General features: G+C 38.7%; 1 protein-coding gene across 1 annotated transcript in view; it reads right to left on the bottom strand.

Moving 5' to 3' along the window:
• The window catches only part of HYDIN (HYDIN axonemal central pair apparatus protein), a 377,997-nt gene that overhangs the window by 136,600 nt on the left and 217,927 nt on the right, over positions 1–23,470 (bottom strand). The window contains exons 21-25 of the mRNA XM_057493202.1: positions 16,392–16,630; positions 13,341–13,596; positions 11,331–11,474; positions 5,565–5,708; positions 402–715 (exon numbers count right to left, since the gene is read on the bottom strand). Coding sequence (XP_057349185.1) covers positions 402–715; positions 5,565–5,708; positions 11,331–11,474; positions 13,341–13,596; positions 16,392–16,630 — 1,097 coding nt within the window. The remainder of the gene's footprint in view (positions 1–401; positions 716–5,564; positions 5,709–11,330; positions 11,475–13,340; positions 13,597–16,391; positions 16,631–23,470) is intronic.

The raw sequence follows: 23,470 nt of genomic DNA, 5'->3' as shown, positions 1-23,470 counted from the left end.
GAATATGCAGAACACAGAGCTCAGTGTAGCACTTACTCAATAGAGTGTAACGCTCATGTCATGCGTTGGGTTTGAGATGCTTGCTAGGAAAACTCTACAAAGACTATTTTTTAGTGACAAATTTCTAATGATCCAACCACCAGATTCAAAATTAAAGGGGGCTTCTGGCTCATCTGGTGGTGACTGAGGCTTTCAAAGATGTTTTATCTGCTTGTCCTGTTTGGAAATCTAGGGTGAACCACGGTTTCCAGCTCCTTGTTCCTTGTGTCGACAGTGAGTTGTCAGGACTGAAAGTATTCATGAAAAAGGTGAGCACAGAACACAGGAAACCCAGTGCAAAGCCCAAAGGAGAGGAGGATCAACAGCAGAGAAGGGCTCTGCAGATGGCATGTGGGTGTTACCTGATCTGATTTTCCTCATCATCTACCAGGAAGGACCAGCGGAACTTCACAATCAAGGGGCTGTAGTTGGTGACTGTAATGTACCGGATCACCTCGGTATCATTCAGGATGCAGCCAAAATCCAGCTCCATAGTCTCAAAGCTGAGGTTGGGGTAGTGCACTTCTCCACGCAGGGCCAGGCTGTCTACCTGAGGGTGCTCCATGTACTTGATGGCTAGAATTTCTTCTGCCGTCCAGTTGTTTAAATCATTTCTGTAGTAAGGGTCAAATTTGACCAGCAGGTTTTTTTCTCCCCCAATCTCCAGTTTAATGGGCTACAAACAAGATACAGGGGAATTACCAACCTCTGACCTGATACATGAAATAGGACAGCCAAAGTTATTTATATCTATTTATGTATATATACACACACAGAGATGCACACACACCAACAGATTAAATTGTTCAATCCAGCCCTTTCTGGGGCATCATATCCACACACTTTATTTATCCCTAATTATGTATCTACACTTCGGCATAATTAAATAGCGGGTGTATCTGTATCTACACAACACACACACACACACACACACACACATATATATATATATATATATCACCACATAATATATATGTACACATTTATATTCTATTAGCTGAAAATGAAAGTGAGGAAAATCCAGAGAGGAATCATCGAAAGGAAGAGATTTGGTAACAATTTTGAGGTAATAAGGATTAAGAAACTGTAAAAGGAAAGTCTATGATAAATATTATAAAATAGTATTAACTGAAAATAAATTAGATTGTAAAACGTTCTTCCTAGACAAGTGGGAAGAGTTCTTTGCCTAAGAAATGTTTAAAAAAGCTTTCTAAAGTACTGGGGGCAGGGATCTGTAGAGGCTGACCCAGAAAGGGGCGGATTAGGTAATTTAAATTTAATGTCTTTTCTAATGTCTGTGATTCTAACTCTGAAGCACACTGTTATCCACTTTCCACTGTTTTCTATTCAACTTAGAATGACACTCCTGAGCTATACACGGTTTGCTCAGTAGATTTTGTTTATTCTTTTCTCTCTTTGAGTCAAATCCCCATGTGTTCCTTGATGTCAAGGCCACTGTAACACCTTCCCATAGAAAGCCTTGCTGTGAGTTGGTTTTTTTTTAGGAATTGCCTAATCCCCATATTTAATCACATGACAGCCAACTTCCTGGTCTTGCAGAAAGTGCTCCCGAGGCGTTTGGGAGGAATGCACACAGGAATGAGTTCTTTACAGAGCACTTCCCTCTCCCCTGAGTTTTAAGGTTCAGGGCTTTAACTGCACTTCAGTGACATGATGAGATGGTTTCAGCAGATAAAGCCAAGCCCCTGCTTCCCAAATGAGAAAGTGAGCAGTGACTCTTTAGTTGGCCAATTCCATCTGAAAGTCTGGCTGGTGCTTGGTTCAGGAGGCTGGGCACAATTTAAAACCCATTCTTGCTGAACGTGGCTTCTGTAGCACTTGGGTTTTGCTGTGCTTTGTGTTTTACATATCTTGCAAGATTGACCTAAACATTTTTTCCCCCAGAAGAATGACTTTGTTGTTTTGTGGAAATGATACACATTCACAAAAATTTACATTATGTATAAAAGCACAAAGAAGAAATTAGAAAATCACCCCAAATTTCACCCTATATTATTTCTCAGAGTTAACATTTTGAAAACATTAGTTCAGACATAGTAGATGGCTACAACTTTATAAAAATGGAATTAGACTATATTAACTTATTGAAAAATGTCATGTTTGCATTTTTTCTCAAAAAAAAAACCCTGAAAAAAAATTCTTATACAAGAGATATTAATCCTAAGATCATGGACTCTGGAGCCAGGCTGATTGAGTCCAAATCCTGCCTCTGCCAGTTACCAGCTCTATGAATATGGGCAACATTGCTTAACCTTCCTAGCCCTTAGTCTCTCCATCTGTAAAATAGGGTTAATCAGAATACCTATCTCTTTTTAAGAGGATAAAATGAGTTAATATATATGTGATGTGTGCAGGGCAGTGCCTGGCACATAGGGTATTGCAGAGAAATGCCAATTACTGCTATTATTCTTCTATGATCAAGAAAAAAGATGGTTAAGTATTAATCAGTTTCAGATTGAGACAGCATCCTACTGACACCCAGCTGGAAAAGGAGATGAAATCAGCAGTTATGCTTCCCTCACCTCCAGGTTTTACACAACCGTGGTGGTTAGAGTGCTAGTTTTTAAAAGCTGAGGTTTGAAACATTCTGTTCTGAAATCATAACCACCATGGTTGTGTAGTCTCAGTTCTACAGCCAAACGGATCCAGGGCTTCCGACCAATCTTCTTCTTCCCTGAGTGGTTGTCATTCACTGGCAAATCAGTTTTTCTACAAGGCAGCATGAGTGCTTCGTTCATTGACCCCTTGTGGCCTGAGAATGTCTGCCTGTTACCTTCACACTCAAAGGACAGTTTGGCTGGCTATAAAATTCCTGGGTCACTCTTTCCCTCAAGACTTTGCAGCCATTGCTCTGTTGTCATCTTGCATTGAGTACTGTTGTGAAGTCTGAGGTTAGTCTAAAATCTTCCTTTGATGCGTCTCTTCTTTTTTGCTTAGAAGTCACAGAATTCTTTGGTTACATGAGAGTACCTTCAGTAATATAAGCCGAATATCCTGTATTATTTTGTCCTAGGGCAAGTATGGCCTTATTTTAAAAAATCTTTTTTATTTTTGAATAGATAGGACAATGGAAGGCAAGACCCCATTGTGCCCATCTCCCCTCCTCTTAGCCAAGCCAACTATTCCCCTCCCCTGAGGCAACCAGGGTTACAAGCGTCTTGTTTATCCTTGTGGGGATATTGTGTGGATACAAAATCATGTTCATATGTGCACTCTTTTATTCTTTACACATATGAGAGATAGTATACTGTACACTCTTGCTCTTCAGTTTGCTTTTTACGCTGGGAGATCACTCATCAGTGCATATGGAGCTGTCTCCTTCTTTTAATAGCTGCATTTGATCCCATCACATAATTCTGCCATCACCTATTTAACCAGTCTCCTGTTGGTGGATATTAGCTCCCAATCTTTGGCTCTTAAAATCAACATTGAAAGGAATATCCTTGTATATGTGTTACCTTGTATATTGTGTCTATGTCTGCAAGATAAATTCATAGGATGGAACACTAAGCCAAAGGGTGTGGGTATTTAAAATGCTGATAGCTACTGCCACACTGCTTTCCAATGTATACATCTCCAGCACTACAGGGGAGCACCTTTTTTCACATTCCTTCCGTAACACAGAGCACTAGCCAATTTTTGCCAATCTGATAGGGGAAAAATGTGTTTCACACTAATTTTAATTTGTGTTTCCTCTAACATGATTAAAGTTGAACATATTTTCATATATTTAAGAGGCATTTTATTTCTTTCTGCAAACTCTGTTCATTTCCCTTGCCTATTTTTCTATTGGGCTGTTGGTGTTTTTCTTGTTGATTTGTAGAAGCTCTTTATTTTTTAAACACTATGCATGCTTTTTATTAAAGTTATACATGAAAATATTGTAAAAAGTCAAACTGCACTAAAATTTATTCTAAGAAACAACAGCTCCTGACCCACCCTGGCACCCCCAAAATCCAGAAGCCACCATTTCTTAATTCTTTTAGTAGGGCTGGTCTGCAGAACAGCTTCCTTGGGCACAGAATGATAATACCAGGGATTACTCTGGGGTGCCAACACTGACATTAGAAATATTAAATTTCATCAGACATTTTGATTAATTTCTGTGGGTAAGAGCACTTATATTTATGTCTTGGGACAAAAACCAGCCAGTTTTTGTGCTTTTTTGTCAACTTACTCCATCCTCATTCTATCTCCTAGAGTTTGTTAAGTCTCTCATTACTTGGTTATACCCATCTTTTATTTTATTTATTTTATTTTATTGCTCTGGATTTTTTCCTTCTGAACATTTTACTTTAATCTTATTAAGATTTCAGAAAGGACAAGAGTGGGTCTTATCTACCACCCAGATGGAGAAAGCTGCTCATGTCTGAATTTTCATTTTCTCATCTATTTATTTTCCTCTGCTCTGTGAGTTCACTTTTTATCTTCTCTTTAAACACTGCATCCCATCTCTGAGCTCTTTTAAAGGCAGGTCATATGATCTATAATCTGAGAATATAGAGAACTATGTGCTTATATTTTTGGTCATCTTGCTTGTGTAGGTTCCCTTGAGGTAGGATTTCATCTGACTCTTGTTTATGATCATTTCCTCCTTTTATTCCTCTGTTCAAAGATCTTGGCTGGTTTTTACCCAGTTCATGCTTGAGTGAGACCCACTAAAGAATCCGTGGAGAGGGGCAGGTGAGGGCACAGTGCAGTCTGACAGCCACCATTCAGGTACTGCCTGCAACACCCTCTCACCAAGTGGCTCTGTCCCCATTTTCCTCCAAAGACCCATCCCCTGTGTGGCTCACAGCAAATCTCCTTAGTCATGGGCTCCCTCTTCTGAGAGCTTTTGATTGCTGCCTGCCTATCCTTCCTCCTTTGTACCACGTCTCCCTAGACTGGGGTTGAACATAAAGGTGTGTAGAGCTGGTGTCTCCTTTAAAGCTCCTTTTCTATAGCTCTGCAGTGCCACTCACCCCATTGCCCAGCTATCACCACTGGCGTCCTCATGCCCAGCAAAAGATCATGGGGATGATCTTATGGGGTGTTTACAGAACATGGCATCTTGCCCTGGACTGGTGGCCTGATAATCTCACTGCCTCCTCCCTCAGCCCAGTTCATATTTCTCAGTATCTGGAGATGGGCTAGCTGGCTTAGGGATGGGGACTTAGCTATTTCCTCATTTCCTTGAGTATGGAGTTTTGGTCAGATGTGAGAGAGGGGAATTAAAAGATCTTTACTATCATTAGTGGGAAATCACTGTTTTCTAAGGATAAGCTTCATTTTCATGGGCAGGAGTAAAAGGGAAGTTCTTTACACCATTAAAAATAGCTTTGCTACTGATCAGTGTTGGAATTTATTTATAATTCATTTATAATTTTCTGTGTTCTTTCCTCTTTGTTTCCTGGACTCTTTATATCTTTCTGGGCTGACATTAGGTACAGGTATCACTCTTTTCCTTTACCACACATGCAGCACAGCTAGGAGCCTGTTAGGACAGCCTTCTGTCAAATTACCTCAGGAGTTAATGGCAGCAGAGATTTATCAGTCTCACAGACAAAGAAGGGTCCACTTGCAGAGAGCAACATGCTCACGGGCAGGGTGGAAATGTTCTTCACGGCCAAAGGCTGGTAATCAGGTTCTAGGATAGAATTAGGTTTCTGCAAAAAAGGAAAAAGAAGGGACAAACCAAGTTAAGGTAAACCTTGTAAACCTGTAGCAACAAAAATCTCATATTTATTGTTAACAGTAGAATTAGTGTTAGGTCCTGTCTCTGTTTATATATATATATATATATATATATATATATATATATATATTTTTTTTTTTTTTTTCACTTGTAGAGATTTTGATAAATCATTTGGAATGTCTGGTGGACTACTGAAGAGTGAGCCTACAGAAGCCAGGAAACAGATTAGATTTCTTCCTCTCTTGTTGTCTGGTTTAAAAACCTATACAAGCCATGCCTCTGGATAAAACTCTTCCCATAGAAGCTTCTAGTGTCATCAAACAAAGTCTAATAAATTAGTGATACCATGTAGAGGAGTCCATGTATCATTATAATGAATAAAACATTTTTTCTTATACAATGTTTTTTTCTATGCTTGAAATATCCAATTTACAAAAATATGTAATTTATAATATATTTTTATATTGACAAAAGCTCCTAACTATTTCCTGTAAATTTTTCCCGATAACACTGGGACGGTTGATTTAGAAGCATCTTTGCACTCTGTTAGACATAGAAAATTTAATTTACAACTGGAGAAAGCATCAGAAATGGATCTCAAGCTGGAGTTTTTGGACAGATGGGATTTTTTTTCACTCTGATGTTTAGATCCACGTTATTTCTCATGTGCCCTGGGAAGGGGGTCCTTTCATATCAGCAGGAGGTAGCCAGAAACCTCAATCTGTGGCCTCCAAGAAACCTCCCTCCAATCATTCCCTGGCTCTTTCAACAGCTCTAGCCTGTTGTACCCAGGCACCTTTGTTTGATTTGGTTTTTCCTTGTTCAGTGAAATCCACTCGATTCCATATTTTGATCTGATTCTGTCTCTGCTTCTTTCTCCACCATAGTCTTTCTTCTACTGTTGTTCCTGGATTCCTGGCTCTGAGTGAGCGTGGGTGACCGGTCTCCATCATGTCTAGTCAGTTCAGGCTGCTACAACAAATATCACAGACTAGGTGGTTTAAACAACAGGCATTTATGCCTCACAGGTCTGGAGTCTGGGGAGTCCAGGATCAAGGTGCAAGTAGATCCAGCGTCTGGTGAGAGCCCACTTCCTGCCTTGCTGGTGGCCGTCTCCTCACTGTCCACATATGGCTGAGAAAGAGAGGTCATCTCTCTTGCCTTTTAAGGGCACTGATCCCGTACATCAGGGCTCCACCCTCAGGACCTAATACCTCCCAAAGGCTCCACTTCCAACAGCATCACACTGGAGGTTAGGGCTTCAAAATATGAGTTTTGGAGGGATGCAAACATTCGGTCCAGAAGAGTGGGCCTGTGCCTCCTGGCTCGGTGGTGCTCCGCCAGCCCCTGTGCACTCCCAGAGTTCTCTCAGGGGTTTGGCCTGGCACTTACCGCAAGCTGCCAGTCACTGCCACCCTCCCTCTAAGACGGTGATATAGGTCCTGGATTCACCTTGCACTTGCAAATGGCATATACACTCTGAGGAATGAAGCAGCAATTTGGGGCCATACAAAGGCTACATGGAGACCCAGTGACCTTCCCCTAGGCTGCTGTGTCACTGCAGGGAGCTTTGATATGAAGAAGCCTCGCTTGGTTGGTTTTGGCAAGAGGCCATTAGAGGTTAGTGATGAGAAGGTGTCGATGTGCAGAAAGCCTGTTCTATTTTTAAATGACCCCTTCTCTCTGGGTTGTTTGTCTTCCAAATAACAGGAGGCAGGACTGGACTTCATGAAGCAAACTGGCTGCTAGTTTCAATTGACCTTTTCAATTCCACAGAGATGTGGTTTCATCTCTGTGGCTTATGAAAGGTACAATAGTTATAAAGTAGATCCAATGTGAGAAAATGGTTATAGAAAAGTTCTTCCCATAGGCAGGGTTGGTATCATTATAGTCTAATGCACTAAATCAGTCTAATACACTGCCTTAAGCCAAAAACAAGGAGACAGAATAGATAATTGGGTGTTACATAACTAAATATGAATGCTGAAACCTAACAGGTCTCTTGCACATGCTGGTAATAAAGTTGCATTTCTTCATTGTCCCTGATATGGCTTAAATGTAAGAAGGAAATGAATAATGAAAAATACAGTAGTTGGACAGGTTTCAAATTGTGATATTTGGTGGGAAAGAAGGGTAAAAGCAAATCAACAGGGAGTTTTGACTCAATTCACTTTTTAACTCAAAAAGTCATTGCCATATTTATTTACATCAGACACATTCATGGTGCATCCTGAACATGCACATACCTGTGCCTACAGTTACTCAATCAGATCTCTGGGAAATGGTCCAGAAACTTAATTTTGAATAAGAGATCCAAGTTATTTGCATTCACATAACAATTTTAGATCTAGTTTACTAAGAAGTTCGGACATGATTTTAACACATTTTTTGAGCCTACAGTAGGTTGAACAGTGACTCTCCAAAAGATATGTCCATTGAAACCTGTGAATGTGACTCTACTTGGAAAAAGGTACTTTCAGATGTAGCTAAGTTGAAGATGTTGAAATGAGATCATCCCAGATTATTGGGTGGGCCTTGTATCCAAAAACAAATGTTTTTATAATAAGAAAAGAAGACAAACACAAAGGAGAAGGCAACCGAAGAAGAAGGGAATGGAGTCATGGATCTACAAGTCAAGGCACAATAAACATTTCCAAGAGCTACCAGAAGTTAGTAGAGAAGCATGGAATAGGTCCACCCTTGGAGCTTCTAGAAGGAACCAATCCTGTTCACACCTTGATTTGGGACTTCTGGCTTCCTGAACTGTTAAGAAAACTAACTTCTGTTGTGATAAGCCACCAAATGTATGATAATATTGTAATTTGTTGTAGCAGTCCTAGAAAATGAAGAGTCTTCCAAAATATATAGATCTCTCCCATTAATAATATAATAATGGGCTATATTTACTTATTCGTATACCAGGTATGATGGATAAGACAATCAAGACTATAAGTAGATGTCTGGTTAATAACCCTAAAACTAACAATCCCTTCCATTTTAACATCTACTGGATCTTTCATAGGATTCTTGCCAATAACCATTCGCTTCCCAAACCACTTCCTTCCTTATTTCTTGCCTCTTCTCAGGAGTAATAAGATGAACAAATGTTCTTTGATGCCTGCTGAAGAACTTTATGTGCCCAGCCCATGTGCTTAAAGTAGACGTGAGCTGACTTTCATACCACAGGCAAAGTTGAGAAGTCCTTTGCAAAGCTAAATTCTCTTTGCGGAAATTCAAAACACTGTTGTAAAAAGCCCCTTTTAAATATCATAGAGAACAATGTTTTTATCCCCAAATTAAATATTCCTGCAACTTAAAAAAAAAAGTTATTGCCATAATACAAATATTTGCTGTTTTATTTTAGTGATAAACTCAAACAATAGACATTTAAACTAAAATCTGCTTTAAAAAAAACAGTAACAAGGCTTAAGGATATAAAGAGAAGAAAAGGAACACTACTCACACATGTTTATCAGTGTTTATGGGCTCAGGAAAGAAAACTGAATAAGAAATTAAGTTGCATATTTAACATATACTAATTTCTTGCACAGATTAGGTAGTTAATAAATATTCACTGAATTTTTTCCAAATAGCTGCATTTAGAGAAAATTTAATGCTACCAAATTTGGTGCAGATGTCGCCAGTAAATATTTTTCCTGATTACTTGAAAAAGGAAGAATTTAAAAGAGAGCAATGCAAGCTTAATAACTGTAGCAGGAACTCCTATAGTACGTGGTTTTATATATCCATGGAGCTGTCACAGTTCGTTTAGCAGCCTGGAACCGAAACCCTTACTCTACTTCTTCAATGTCTACTTTCCCCACTGGCCTGTTAAGCTAGGGTTTTGCTGTTTCTTTGCTGCCTAATACACTGTAATTGCTCAAAAATTATTTGTGATTTGAAGTGAACTTGAACATCTCACCTCCTCTATTTGACTATAAGCTCCCTTATTTGTCTCCAGCAGAATACTTATCCATTGGTGGGTGCTCAGTAGATATTTAATATGAACAAAATATGATGGAGTCCCCTTCTAGAATGGTCTTGATCTTTCTCCTGCAAGCCTTTAGGTGATGAAAGGAGTCCTGGTTGATTCCCTCGCGACTGGTTCAGCATGTGCACACCCAGACTGGTCGTATGACTGGATACCACGTCAGGACTTAGCTTTGACTATGTATGTCCCACACGATGGGCCAATGGCTTACTCAGTGCTTGGTCTTCCCAGTTGTCTGTGAGGTTAATCATTCATTCTCACTGTTGTATCCCTAGCACTTGACATAGCGCCTGGCATGTGGTAGGCCTTAATAAATATTCCACTTGGCAGCCAAACGTGACTGTTTGAGGGAGTAAGTCTGATCATGTCACTCCCCTCACTCCCTGAAGCCCTCCAACAGCCACCCAGAACAAAGCCCAGAGGCCAGAACAGGCGTCCCTATTGCTCATCTGGCCCCTGCCCACTTCTCTAGATGGGCCTTATGTCATTCATGGCATATTCTCTGTCTGAGGTGGCCTTTCAATTCTGTGCAAGCTCTTTCCTATCTTAGGCTCTTCGCCTGTGCTGGTCCCTCTGCCTACAGTTTGCTCCCCAACCTTATCACCAGACTAACTTCTATTTTTCCTTCAAGGCTCAACTCAAGGCACATGCTCAAGGGGGTCATCTATGATCATATTTACAAATGAGGCCATGTCTCCTGAGAGATGCTCTGACAGCACTTTATACCTCTTCTTCACATCACTGTTTAGAATCATACTTTAAACACTAAATTTTGAGAGTTTGCTTACAGTCTGTAACCTCAGTGGGTCTCTTAGCTTTGACTATGTCTGGCTGTTTCACCAGGTTTTCAGCACCAAGACAGTTCTCGACTTAGAAGAGGCATTCCATACATACCTGTTTCGAATGCTAAATAATTCTATGAAGGAAGTCTGCTGAGGAGTAGGTAAAATCCTACTGTGGTGTCTCCCCTACCTTATCACCATCCCAATCTCCTGCCCTAAGCAGCAGTCACTCCCATCTCTCCCCTGTCCTCTGCCACCTCCATCTGTGGCTTGCCCTTAATGTCCATATAAAGGAGTAGATGTTATAACTACAGAAATTAAAGAGTGTGGGTCAAATAGTTTAAGTTGATCATCTCAAGTAGTGTTAGGGAATCTATATAGTATCTTAACAACTGGGAAAATACATGCGATGAACATGGCTTGATGCCTACACATACCAATTAATAAGTGGTAGCTATTTTTCTGATTAGTCTAATTATCAGTGATTCTACTCCAGCCCTTTCTATACTGAGATGTTTATTTTACCTAGTTAGAGCAAAATGATTGACTAAAATGCATTTTCAGTGCACTGGAATACCCTTTACTTTTGTCTTATACATCAGGAATGATGGAAGTAGAATTTCTATAGCAATTTACATTTCAAAGGAATTTAGGCCTAGATTCAGATTTTTTGGTTGAGTGTGTATTGGCTTCTGAAGCTTAAAAACATTGGTGGGGTGTGGGTGTAACAGGCTTCTCATTAATTGAGCTTCCAAAATGAAAATGTGAACATCCCGAGCCCTGGTCTGAACACCCAGCCCTTCCCAGTACAGCCACTGACCTTCTCCAGTCGGTATACAAGCTGCTTGGTGGAGAGCTGGATCAGTGGCGCTATAAACTCACAGATGATATTCACAGTCAGCACCAAGCTCTTTCTCTTTTGTGCCCCGATGATGGCGTGGCACACCAGCCTTTCTTTGACTATCTGAAGAAGAGAGACACCAGCCTTTTTGGAACAGCCATGGCTCAAAAAACTTAATTTTCAGCAATCAGCAAACTGATTCTGAACAACTAGCCTGGGGACATCAGGGAAGAGGACGCTTTTCCAAATAGTGCATTTTAGGGATCATTCTTTGCCATGCAATTAAAATCTTATGGGTTAAACATGCCTGGATAAATCATGGGCTTGTTTTTGACTGCTTGTAAGGATCCAATCAATTTAAATTCATATATATATATATATTTTTTTTTCTTCAGCTATATTATCATATATATATAGTATTATGTTTAATACTAATATAGTATTAGTATTATGCATTAGGACTTAGGAACTGGATGTACAAAACAGTGATGGACAAGGCAGATAAAATCCTTCATGGGCTTACAGTTAAATGGGAGGTAGATGATTTCTTACCAAGCCAGTCATAAACTGTGGCTGGAAAAATTTTGCCTTCTATACCTGAATATTTAAAAATCATACCATAGAAACAAATATTTCTTGGACGTAAGGGGATGACATTTCTATAAAGTAGAAAGGACCCAAAGTGAAGTTATACTATGAATAGCTTGTATTGAAGAGTGCTCAGGTTTCAGATGTTAATGAATTTAAGTCTCTTCTCAGTTATGTAGCATGATATGTAAGAACATTCAGGGAAGCTTTTAGTAAAGCTTAAACTGAATTTAGAACCCCAGTAGCTCAGTTAATGCCTTTAAAAACATGGTCGACTCTTGATAATAACATTGCGTATGTGCACCCAGCTGTCAGTGCCCTGAGATGAGGGGCTGCGTTCTGTTCATCTTCGCATCTTTAGTGCCTACCAGCGTTTGTCATGCGGTGCATACTCAGTGAAAGTTGGCTGAATCCCTTAACAACAAAGAGAAAGAACACATTTATACCTATAATGGGAAATAACCTTTCTTTGATTTTTTTGCACTAAGGATGTGTTTTACCTGAAAATGCTCTGTGAGGAACAATGTAAGTGAGATAACGTGCGATCTGTGAGCCTAGAGAAACTAAGAAATGGATCAGCTTCCCCCTCTTCTCTTCTGGGAGACAAATTTCTTGTTTCCTATTTCATGAAGAGAAAGTTCAGTTTCACTTCCTAATTTAATGATACCAGCAGGAGCTCAAGTAAGCATCATTCCTCATTCACAAAGTCTGCACTTAGGAGGTAGAAGAGGTTCATAAATGCTTTTGGAAGTTTCCTGCAGGTTTTTGATGGTTTCCGATCTCCAAGAGGGAGCAGGAATAAACAGACAAATGGTTTGGATCTGTTTAAATGTTTTAAGCAGAATGGTGATAATATAAATATAAAAAATGGAAATAAGATCAGAACATCAGAGTTGCTGAATATAAACCCAGGCTTTTTATTGATACACAGAAAGACGATGACTATAAATGTGCTGCTGTGTTGTCAGGCGGAGAGAGAAGGAGCCAAGGATGGCCTGATACCTGCGTAGAAGAGGCAGCTGAGAGTGTCTATAAAAACACCCTTTTTGAATAAATATTAAATGAATACTGCTAGGCGTTAATAGGAGGCTTAGCCTTGGCTGAATGCTGGATGTCCCTCTACCAGGGTGTTGCTGGTTGGTCACTGTCGACCCTGGAAGGGGAACCTGCCTTAAATAGCATTTTAAGGTTGAGTTCACAGTAGCGTTAGAAACAAACAGAAAACTGAGCAGGGCTGAACCTTGAAGGCAGTGGGTGCTGCCATGGTAACTCAGTGCTGTACAAAATCCTTAAGAAACCGCATTCTTTCTACAAATAAATGTCAAGGGACTCACTTAAGAAATAGGTAGAGCTAAGATTTATTTAATAGAAAGACAGCTTCTAAATGTGCTGTCCTCTTACCCTGGGAGTAGCAGAATAGCCTTCCAGTATTACAGCGATGGTCTGGCCGGGGTGAATTTCCATCTTGACGGGGTGGAGCTGGAACACGGGGCCCTGGGAGCCCTGGGGCTGGGGCTGGTTCTTAGCAGGTCTGTTCTTAGCCAGTCCTTTCTTGCTCAGCTTGTCTTGGGGATGAAAATTTTCATTCATCCAGAACAACTGTTGGACTCGACGTCCCTTGTTGGTCAACTTGAAGGGGTAGTAATAGGTGTCCAGGCTGAAAAAGAGGAGACAGGGATGGAGGGGACTCAACTTTGGGATGCTCTGCTCAGCTTCTTACCCTCGGGATTTACTACTATAGAAATATTTAAAAAGTGAGCAATGAAATAGACATTAAAAAAAATTTAGGACAGCTAAATCGCAGTACTACTAGGAGTTACCACAGTAACAGGACAAGGTAGCATCTACTTGTAGGGTCCACAGACTTGAGTCAGGTACCTGGGTTTGGTCCTGGAGTTGTCATCACCAGGGACGGGGCTGTGGGAAAGCAGCTCCACATGGCCCCACTCTTTCCCAGAAGGTCAAGCATACCCCAGAATACACACTCACAGTTCATGTGAAAACCACTCTAATTTACAAGAAATGGCTCTGAGGAGTGAAAGGAAAACAAAATCCCTACTGGAGGAGAAATACATTTCAAATTGTGTTGAGTACATTTCTACTGACCGAGTGAAATGTCTTGTGATGGGCTCAATTTGAAGGGAAGTTCGAAGAGAAATGACACATATCCTCTAAGCTTTACTAGAGGTCAAGGGGACTGTAATGGACTGGGACACCAGCTGAACTGGTCATTTTGCTCAGACTAGTGTGTTTTAAAGGATACAGCTATCTCATTCATTCATTCATTTGTTCATTCATTCTTCTATTCCACAAATATTTATTAAGGACTTCCTGATTGTCTTACTCTTTGCTAAACACTGGGATTTCTAAGATCTTGGAGGTGGTTCAAATGGGTTTTTGTTCAGGATTTTCCAGGGAGGAAACTCATCTCAGAACTGTTTTTTCATGTTTTAAATTTCATTAGGCTTTGACATTTCATCACCTCTGTCCCTCATTAGGAAATGACATCATATCTAATAAGTAAACTGAAGCATCAGATAAATAATAAGGAGAATTTGCCAGTTGTCAGGTGTAACCATTTCTACCTAAATATGTGCTCACAGGACATGCTTATTGGATTCTGTACTTAGTAGTATGATTCATTGGCAAAGAGTAGGCATTGGGGGGAAATAATGAACAATATAAACTGTTTATAAACTAGACAGGGTTTCTGTCACTTATTCACAGTATATCTTTCAATCATCACAGAAAACCAGTAATAATAAGTATACTTATTTCCATGATACACTGAAGAAACAGAAACCCTGAAATTTTAAGGAAGTTGCCCCAAAATATGCAACCATAAGAGGTGGCATATGGGTATTTCTTTAGACCCTTATGCCCAAAAAGTTGGCAAATTTTTATGTAAAGGGCTGAATAATAAATATTTTAGAACTTTTGGGTCATATGGTCTATAACAACTATTCAACTCTTCATTGTAGTGTGAAAGAAGCCACAGTAAGTATATGTACCCAAAAGGGCATGGTTGTGGGCCAATAAAACTTTGTATAAACAGCCAGTAGGCTGCAGTACACCTACACTTGCTTTTGATGGTTCTTCTGGAGATTACTGGCATCATGATTTATGTCAAAGGGAATAATGATAGGATTTAGGCAGAGGAGAAATTGGCACCTAAGAGCTACAGTTTGTTTCTATATATCATAGAAAACTATTAGCTAACCTTCCAATTCCAGGCAAGCATTAGAATATCCTTTGGGCTATTTGATACTATTTGTAGATTAAGGAGAACATGTAATTAAGTCTGGTTTGCAGTGTATTGTTTTCTATAATTATATTCAAGTGCACTTAACAAAGAAATTTGGAAATAGAAGCACAGTATGCATTACAAAATGCCCTAGCTTATAGCCAATAGACAGGCAGAGAGGAGAATTTTTATATTTAGTTGACAGAAAAACTATAATTGGATACTTCTTTGACAGTATATGCAATTCAACTATCTGACTTGCCTATTACTTCATTCCTATTGGCTTACGGTATTTTCAATCAAGTGCCATGTTTTGTAGATGGAGCTGAAACAAGCAAGTGTGGATGGGCTTCTGGGGAAGGCTCCTGACTGATTTTTGTCAGGCACATCTTCTCTTAGCACAGTTTATCCATTTTAATTTCAGGACCTGTTAGACTAGAAGGCAGGAGCGTGCCTTTGAGATCTGTTCACAGTATTGCAATGGACAGGCCAAATTCAACTGGTCCCCAAGAGTTGACTAGTGACAGCCAGGTGACTCTTCTGAGGAACCATGAATAAATACCCATACATACCCTTCACTGTTAGCATCCAAACCTCATACAGTCTTAGAGTCACATTTCAATCATTCTGTTCAGAGGTATCTATCCTATATCACCTTTCATTTAAATACTTAGACTCTCTAGCTCTTCAGGTGAAACCAGTTACAATCACCTCAATTGTTGGTGCTATGGTGCAGAAGTAAGCAGAGGACATAATACCAAAAAAATTGCTGGCCCTGAAATACCTGATAATATACATTGGCAATAAATTTTTATCTTCCTAGTTATACTCTACTTAGGTTACCATAAGATGCATCTGATTTTCTGCATTCATGGACAGGGATTAGCAGTGGATTGGAATCAAAGAGGAGAAATCATGGTTGCAATTTTAAATTTGTCACAGAGAAGATACTGTAAGTTTGAGAAAAGAATGCACTTCCTATGAACTATCTCTTCTGTGTAGAGAGACACACTTAGAGAATGAAGTCAAGCTATGGCCAGGAAATGTCTTCTTGTGGCTGATGTACCCATCGAGAGGGGAAAAAGTGAAGATGGGAATATGGGGGTTAGTTCTATTTACTTAAAAAAGAATTTTTCAAAGTAGAGGTGATGCTCAACTTAGGCAACATAGGTGATTTCTATAACAGTTGGTCCATGATATTTCCCTACCTAAAATGTGCCCCCAAGTTGAGTTCTGGAGCAAAGGGCTTATCTGAAACAATGGTGGAACCAATTCCTGAAGCTTGGACAGGAATCCGGTAGGTGTTACTATTTTCAATGTCCAAAATGACTGTGTCTTTGAATGTCAGTATGTCATTCAGGTTGGCGGTCAGTGTCAGTTGAACATCAGTTTCCGGGGCAACCATGCCTTCACTGGGTTCAATTGTCCAAAGGGACTTTTTGTGTGCCTGTAACACAAAACTACATGTTAACAGGGAAGATATTCTTGGCTTTTCATTCTGTACATGTCAAAGCCCTCTATACTTCAAATGGCTGGCACTGCAGAACTCAACATCAGAAACAAACATGACTTTTTTGAATCAAAGCATCTAGGTGTTTGTTGGCTTTTCTTTTCTTAGAGAAGCAATCTGATTCTGAAAAATAAACTTACAATTCTACTTCCGAATGCTCTGTGAAGATTCTTCACATCTCCTTCTCAAGATGACAGTCTCGTTCTCTAATAAGCTTATACTAACTATATGCTCTCATCTCTAAATTTGGAGACACCAACAGAAAGTACAACATCCTTCCTGGAATTTGAATGTTTAGAATAAATGATTTTCAAGTGCAAAGTTTCTATGATGTTATAATGAGAATGAACAGCTTTCATTAATAAAAACAATATGGTAAGTTCATCTTTATTTCTACTATTTTATAATAATCAATAGAATTTCATTTGCTAAGATTCCAAACTTACTTTGAAATATATGATAATGACTAAATTATAGAGCCGGAAGTGACTCCCATCTGTTCCCTTTAACTGCTGGATCCTCAGAGCTCACTCTCTTTCCTCTCAAATTGGCCAAACAATACCTCTCAATGTAGCCTATTCTGACCATCATATTTTAAATTGCAAACCTTCCCCTGGTACCCCTGATCCCCTTTGTCTTATTCTGTTTTTCCCCTTAGCACTTATCATTTTCTAACATAGCACATGATTGACGTATTTACCTTGCTGTCTGTCTCCCTGCACTAGGATATAAGCTCTCCATAGAAGGCATGTCTACGTTTTATGTTCTTACTGGTTATTCATTGATATATACCTAGAATCTATAATTATGCCTCGTACATGGTAGGTGCTTAATAAATGTTTGATCATGAAGTATTTATCTGCCTTTTATTTAAACCCTTTGATATTAGAGATCTCATTTCTCATCTAAGATAACCTGCCCCAGGTTTTAACAATTTAGCAGTTAGATATCTCTTGCTTATGCTACATATATATTTTTTTGTACCCTCAATACATTGGTATTTGGTCCACTCCCATGGAGATAAATAGAATAAATCTAATCTTCTTTTGCTTAACAGTCCCTCAAATCCAGCTTTAGAAGAAAACCTCAATAGCACAACCAGTTTCCAAAGTAAGCTGAAAATTTGATAAAGATGTCAAATCGCAGTGACTCATGCTATAAGCCTCTTATTTAATCTAAAAGTATAAAGTCTTCTTCCTTGATGGTAATTATTTTCTCAGGCTGTTTTTAAGATTTTCCCCTTGTGTTTGTTTGTAGAGCAGGTTCACTATAATATGTCTAGTTATGGGTTTATCTGCATATCCTGCTTGAAATTTGCTACACTTTTTGAATCTGTAGTTTGGTACCCACTTTCTGGAAAATTCTTAGCCATTATCTGTTTAAATATTGTTTCTGTCTCATTCTCTTTCTTCTATCCTTGTATTACTCTACTTATATATGGGTAAGACTTTCCTAATGTATCCTCTCTGTATCTTAACCTCACATCTACATTTTCCATTCTCTATAATTTAAATCAATTCTGACAGTCCTGTTTTATTTTGGGGAAGAAACTGCTCAGAGATACTTATATGGATTAATATATTCATAGAAAATAATTAGTGATGACCAATAATGCATTGGGAAAAGGCTGAAAAAAGAAGACCTATAGAGATCATTCAGCAACTTCCACAATAACACAAATGGAAAGCTATACCATGCTCATGAATTAGAAGAATTAGTATTGCTAAAATGTCCATATTACTCAAAGCAATCTACAGATTCAATGCAACTGTTATCAAAATACCAATGGCCCTTTTCATAGAACTAGAACAAATAATCCTAAAACTTGTAATGGAACCACAGAAGACCCCAAATAGTCATAGTAATCTTGAGAAAAAAGAACAGAGCTGGAGGTATCATATTCCCTAATTTCAAACTATACTACAAACCTATAGTAATCAAAACAGTATAGTACTGGCACAAAACAGACACAGATCAATGCAACAGAAGAGAGAGCTCAGAAATGAACACATGCTTATATGGTCAACTAATCTTCAATATAGGTAGCAAAAATATACAATGGGGAAAAGACAATCTCTTCAATACATGGTGTTAGGAAAAGTGGACATCTACATGCAAAATAATGAAACCAGACCACTTTCTTACATCATACACAAAAATAAACTCAAAATGGAATAAGGATTTAAATATAAGAGTGGAAACCATAAAACTATGGCAGTAAGCTCTTGGACATCAGTCTGAGCAATATTTTTTTGTATCTGTCTCCTCAGGCAAGGGCAACAAAAGCAAAACAAACACATGGGGCTACATCAAACTAAAAAACTTTTGCACAGAGAAGGAAAACATCAACAAAATAAAAAGGCAGTCTACTGAATGGGAGAAGATATTTGCAAATGATATGTGATAAAGGTTAATATCCAAAATATATAGAGAACTCACACAACTCAATACCGAAAAACAAATGAACAATCCAATTTAAAAACAGGTAGAGTACCTGAATAAACATTTCTTCAAAGAAAACATACAGATGGCCAACAGACACATGAAAAGATGCTCAGCATCACTAATCATCAGGGAAATGCAAATCAAAACCATAGGAGATATTACCTCCCACCAGTCAGAATGGCTAGTATCAAAAAGACAAGAAATAACAAGTGTTGGTAAGGACGTGGAGAAAAAGGAAACCCCCATGCACTGTTGGTGGGAATGTAAACTGGTGCAGCCAGTATGGAGGTTCCTAAAAAAATTAAAAATAGAACTATCATACTATCTAGCAATTCCACTTCTAAGTATTTGTCTGAAGAAAATGAAAGCACTAATTTGAAAAGATATATGTACCCTATGTTCACTGAAGCATTATTTTCAATAGCCAAGATAAGGAAGCAACCTAAGTGTCTGTTGATAGATGAATGAATAAAAATATAGGGGTTTTTTTGGAATGGGATATTACTCAGGCATAAAAAAGAATGAAACTTTTCCATTTGTGACATGGATGGATAAAGAGAGAGTGGAATGCTAAGTAAAATAAGTCAGATAGAAAGATAAATACCATATGATTTCCTTATATGTGGAATCTAAAAGATAAAACAAAACAAAACAAACAAAGCAGAAACGGACTCAGAGATATAGGAAACAATCTGGTGCTTGCCAGAGGGGAGGGAAGTTTGGATATGAGGAAAAAAGAGTAGGGAATGGAAAGGTACAAACCTCCAGATTTAAAGTAAATAAGATGGGACATAATGTACAACATAGCCAACACAGTTAACAATATTGTAACAACTTTTTATGGTGACAAAGGGTAGTTAGATTTATGGTGGTGATCACTTTGTAATGTACATAAGTGTTGAATCACTATGCTGTACATCTATCATTGTATATCAACTACACTTCAAAAATATTTTTCATTGAAACCAGCTGGTAAACACTAATAAGCATATTCTGGTAAAGGAAATAATACGTAAAAAATACAAATTTAAAGCAAAAATGAAAGAAACAAACTTTCAGGATAATAACTGAGAAGCAAAGTCAAATTCTATACTTCGCTGAGGAAGAGTTTGAATAATGGATTTTCCTCGGCTCCTCATGCTCTTCTGAATATGGAAGCTCAGAAACCCTCCAAAGAAAAGCATGTAGAGGAAAACAATAACTTAAAAACAAATGTGAAATATACTCTGTAGGCTGGATTTGAGAGGACATTCCAGTCCAAAATTATCTTCCCTCCATTTAGTTTCTATGATGTACTTCCCTAACAAAAAGAAAAAGAGAGAAATGTAAAAACACATGTAGCTCTATGAGGGCACAGGTACAAGGAGAGGCTACGAATCAGAAATTCCCCAACAAAGGCAGGTCAGGTTTGGAACAGAGCTGCATGGGTGGTCATTGTAAATAACGAGAATGTACATGGTAATTTTCAGGTAGGAGTTAGAAATTTCAGAATCTCACAGGGTGGCGGTGTCTTGGAGTGTCACCAAAAGCCAGTGTAACCCCACTGCAGATTAGAAAAGTGGATTCGGCCAGTGGGTCCTGAATGGTCACGTCTTAGGAAGAGGCTCACAGGTACTTAAATAAGGAGAATCTAATATTTAAACCCAAATGCCAATTTCCCAATTAACAACTGTGGAAAATTCTGTTAGACCAGAATGCCAGTTACATTTCCTCCTGGTCTGAAAGTCTACATGGGAGCTAATAAATAAATTGCATTTTAAAATTTAAATAGATTAAATGAAGCAAAGAACAGTTCTCAAGATTATAAATTGTTTATAATGAGAATGGAGATGAAAGATGAGGAGGAAATTTTATTTTAATTTTGGTATTAATAGAAATTATAGATTTAACTCTAAATCAAGTGAGTCCTCTTATTACTCACGATCTTTTAATATAGGACATCTCTAGAGACACAGATATCAGAGAAAACAATTAAACATTAAATACCACACTAGGTAAACTAGGGCTGAGACAGGATATTTATGATAATTATTTCCAATCAAAGGACACCCACATAAAAAAATGTTGACTCTTGTATGACTTAATCTGTTTTTCTAAAATTTTTCTCTCTAAATTTACTACTCATAGTAAATTAGCCCTAGTAGACAACTGAAATATTAAGAACATAGTAAGCAAAGTCTCTTTCCAGAACATTAACCTGCATTTGTTTTTAACATTATCCTAAAATATTAGCAACAAAAAGATAATAATCCTCATAAATTTAATATTAGAATTATAGATTAATTGTTATTGGCATGAGAAACTACAAAGATTGGATGTCATTGTATTCTGCTCATAGTTAGGTTCAAAGAAATGCTTTCTTTGCATCTCTTAATTTATCCACAATAATTTTTTAACAGTCTGTCTTCATCCATTTGCAGCAGTGTAGGCTTCTTGTAGGATTCACTTCAAAACTCATTTCATCAGAGTTTCTATTACAGTAGATAGGAGTCTTTGACTTTTATCTTTTTCAGTCTGACCTACACAACAAAGTAATATATGGAAACAGACTTTTCATGCTCAAGTAACCAGCCCTTTTCCTTACTTAGAACTACTTTTGTCTTACTTTCAATTTTTAGATTCCAGGCTGCTGTTTTAGATAAAGTAATACTAACTGTTTTTACAGAAAGATCCCTGATGCTCAATGGCTTAATACACGGGAAGCTTATTTCTGGTTCACATGATTTCCAGTGAATGGCAGGAATGAAGAGGGGCTTCTATTCTGTTTAGCCATTCAAGGATCCCAGATAAACAGATTCTGACGTGTTTAATTTGTGTCCTCTCAGTCACTCTGGGCAACTGGCCAATGAGAGAAGGAGAATAGAGGGCTGCATGCTAAGATTTTATGCACTCAGCCTGGAAATGGTACACATCCCATCAGTCCACTTCTACTGAGCAGAACCCAGTCATTGAGCCTCACCTGACTGCAGAGGAGGCCAGGAAATGTCATCTGGCTCTGGGTGCAAGAGTAAGGGGGCAGGCGGCTGTGTGAACTGCTCGCTGGTTTCTGCCAACGCTGCCCTGTTGGTTTAGTCTGTTGCATCCTCAGGTCTCCCCCCATCTGCCCTGGAACTCAAATTTTAGAAGATGAAGAGTTCACTCCATCAGAACAGAGAAGTGGGAACATAACAAAGTGTCAACTCTTATGGGAATTGTAGGCCTGAAGTTCATATCCATGTCAGGACAAATGGAGGGGGAGCTAGAAGAGAAGAAAGTTCTAGGCAAGATCATCTCGCTCTACTGGCACTTCTTCCCAAACCTGTGGCCTTCAGAGCACTCTATATAGTTTTAATAGTTTATGAGACTCAGCTTACAATTAAAACATAAATCAATGCCATGTTTGTCCTTCTTTTGTCAAAAAGCAGAAGCCTTTCAGAAGAGGGTATTGTCAATGTCACCTTTCCTGTTATAACCATTTATTTCCCTCCTCTATGCAGCACAGGTCAGTCCTCTGTTCACAATGAAGATAAGGCGTCACCAGCGTAGTGCTGTTTCAAGTCCGGGGACATTTGTTTTCCACGGATGGGTCCCTTTTCTATTTTGATTCCTGTTGACACAGGTTAGCTGCCCTTGAAAGAAGACCTGAAGTTGTTCTCCAGGGCCGAATTGGTGAGTTTTTTTTTTCCTGATGAAGCTTATTAATCAATGTTCAGCATGAAACCAGGCACCAAAGTATATCACAGGATCCACAAACCAAGCACATTAAAATGCCAGCAGCTAAGATACTGGACTATCCTTACCAAAAGTCGGGCTCTAAACTGCTCTGACACCCTTGTGTCTCTTTGATAATTGACTGTTAGGAGCGTCCTTTGTTTTTAGGGAGGACTTGACATATGCGACATTTTCTGTTATTCCATAGCAAATTTGACTGAAGAAAGCATGGATGAATGATAATCATCAGAGCTATGGAGAACATTCTGGAACCTTTTCAGAACCACAATATTCAAGACAACAATGGATGGAAATAGGAAGGAGGGCTCTGAAGGAAAAGAGATGTGGATTTGCACATACATCCTAGTTCTGCTGCTTTGGACATTGGGCAGGCACATCACTTAACAGTGCCTGGCTCAGTTTTGTCACATGGAGCTCATGATACTGACTCTATCTTCTGCACAGAGTAGTGGTAGTGGCTAAATGAGGGAATGTACGTTGTGCCTGGCATGTAGTAAGTCCTCATAAATAACAGCTTTGTCATCATTTTACCAAAATCAGAAATGACACATAATTATGGGCTCAATAGTATTTGCTAAAAAAAAAAAAAAGCAGATTATAAAACTGAGAGAACAAAGATGG

This window comes from Manis pentadactyla, chromosome 15 (genome assembly GCF_030020395.1).
Source record: "Manis pentadactyla isolate mManPen7 chromosome 15, mManPen7.hap1, whole genome shotgun sequence".
Lineage (NCBI taxonomy): Eukaryota > Metazoa > Chordata > Mammalia > Pholidota > Manidae > Manis > Manis pentadactyla.
This window is presented reverse-complemented; position numbering and strand designations above follow the sequence as displayed.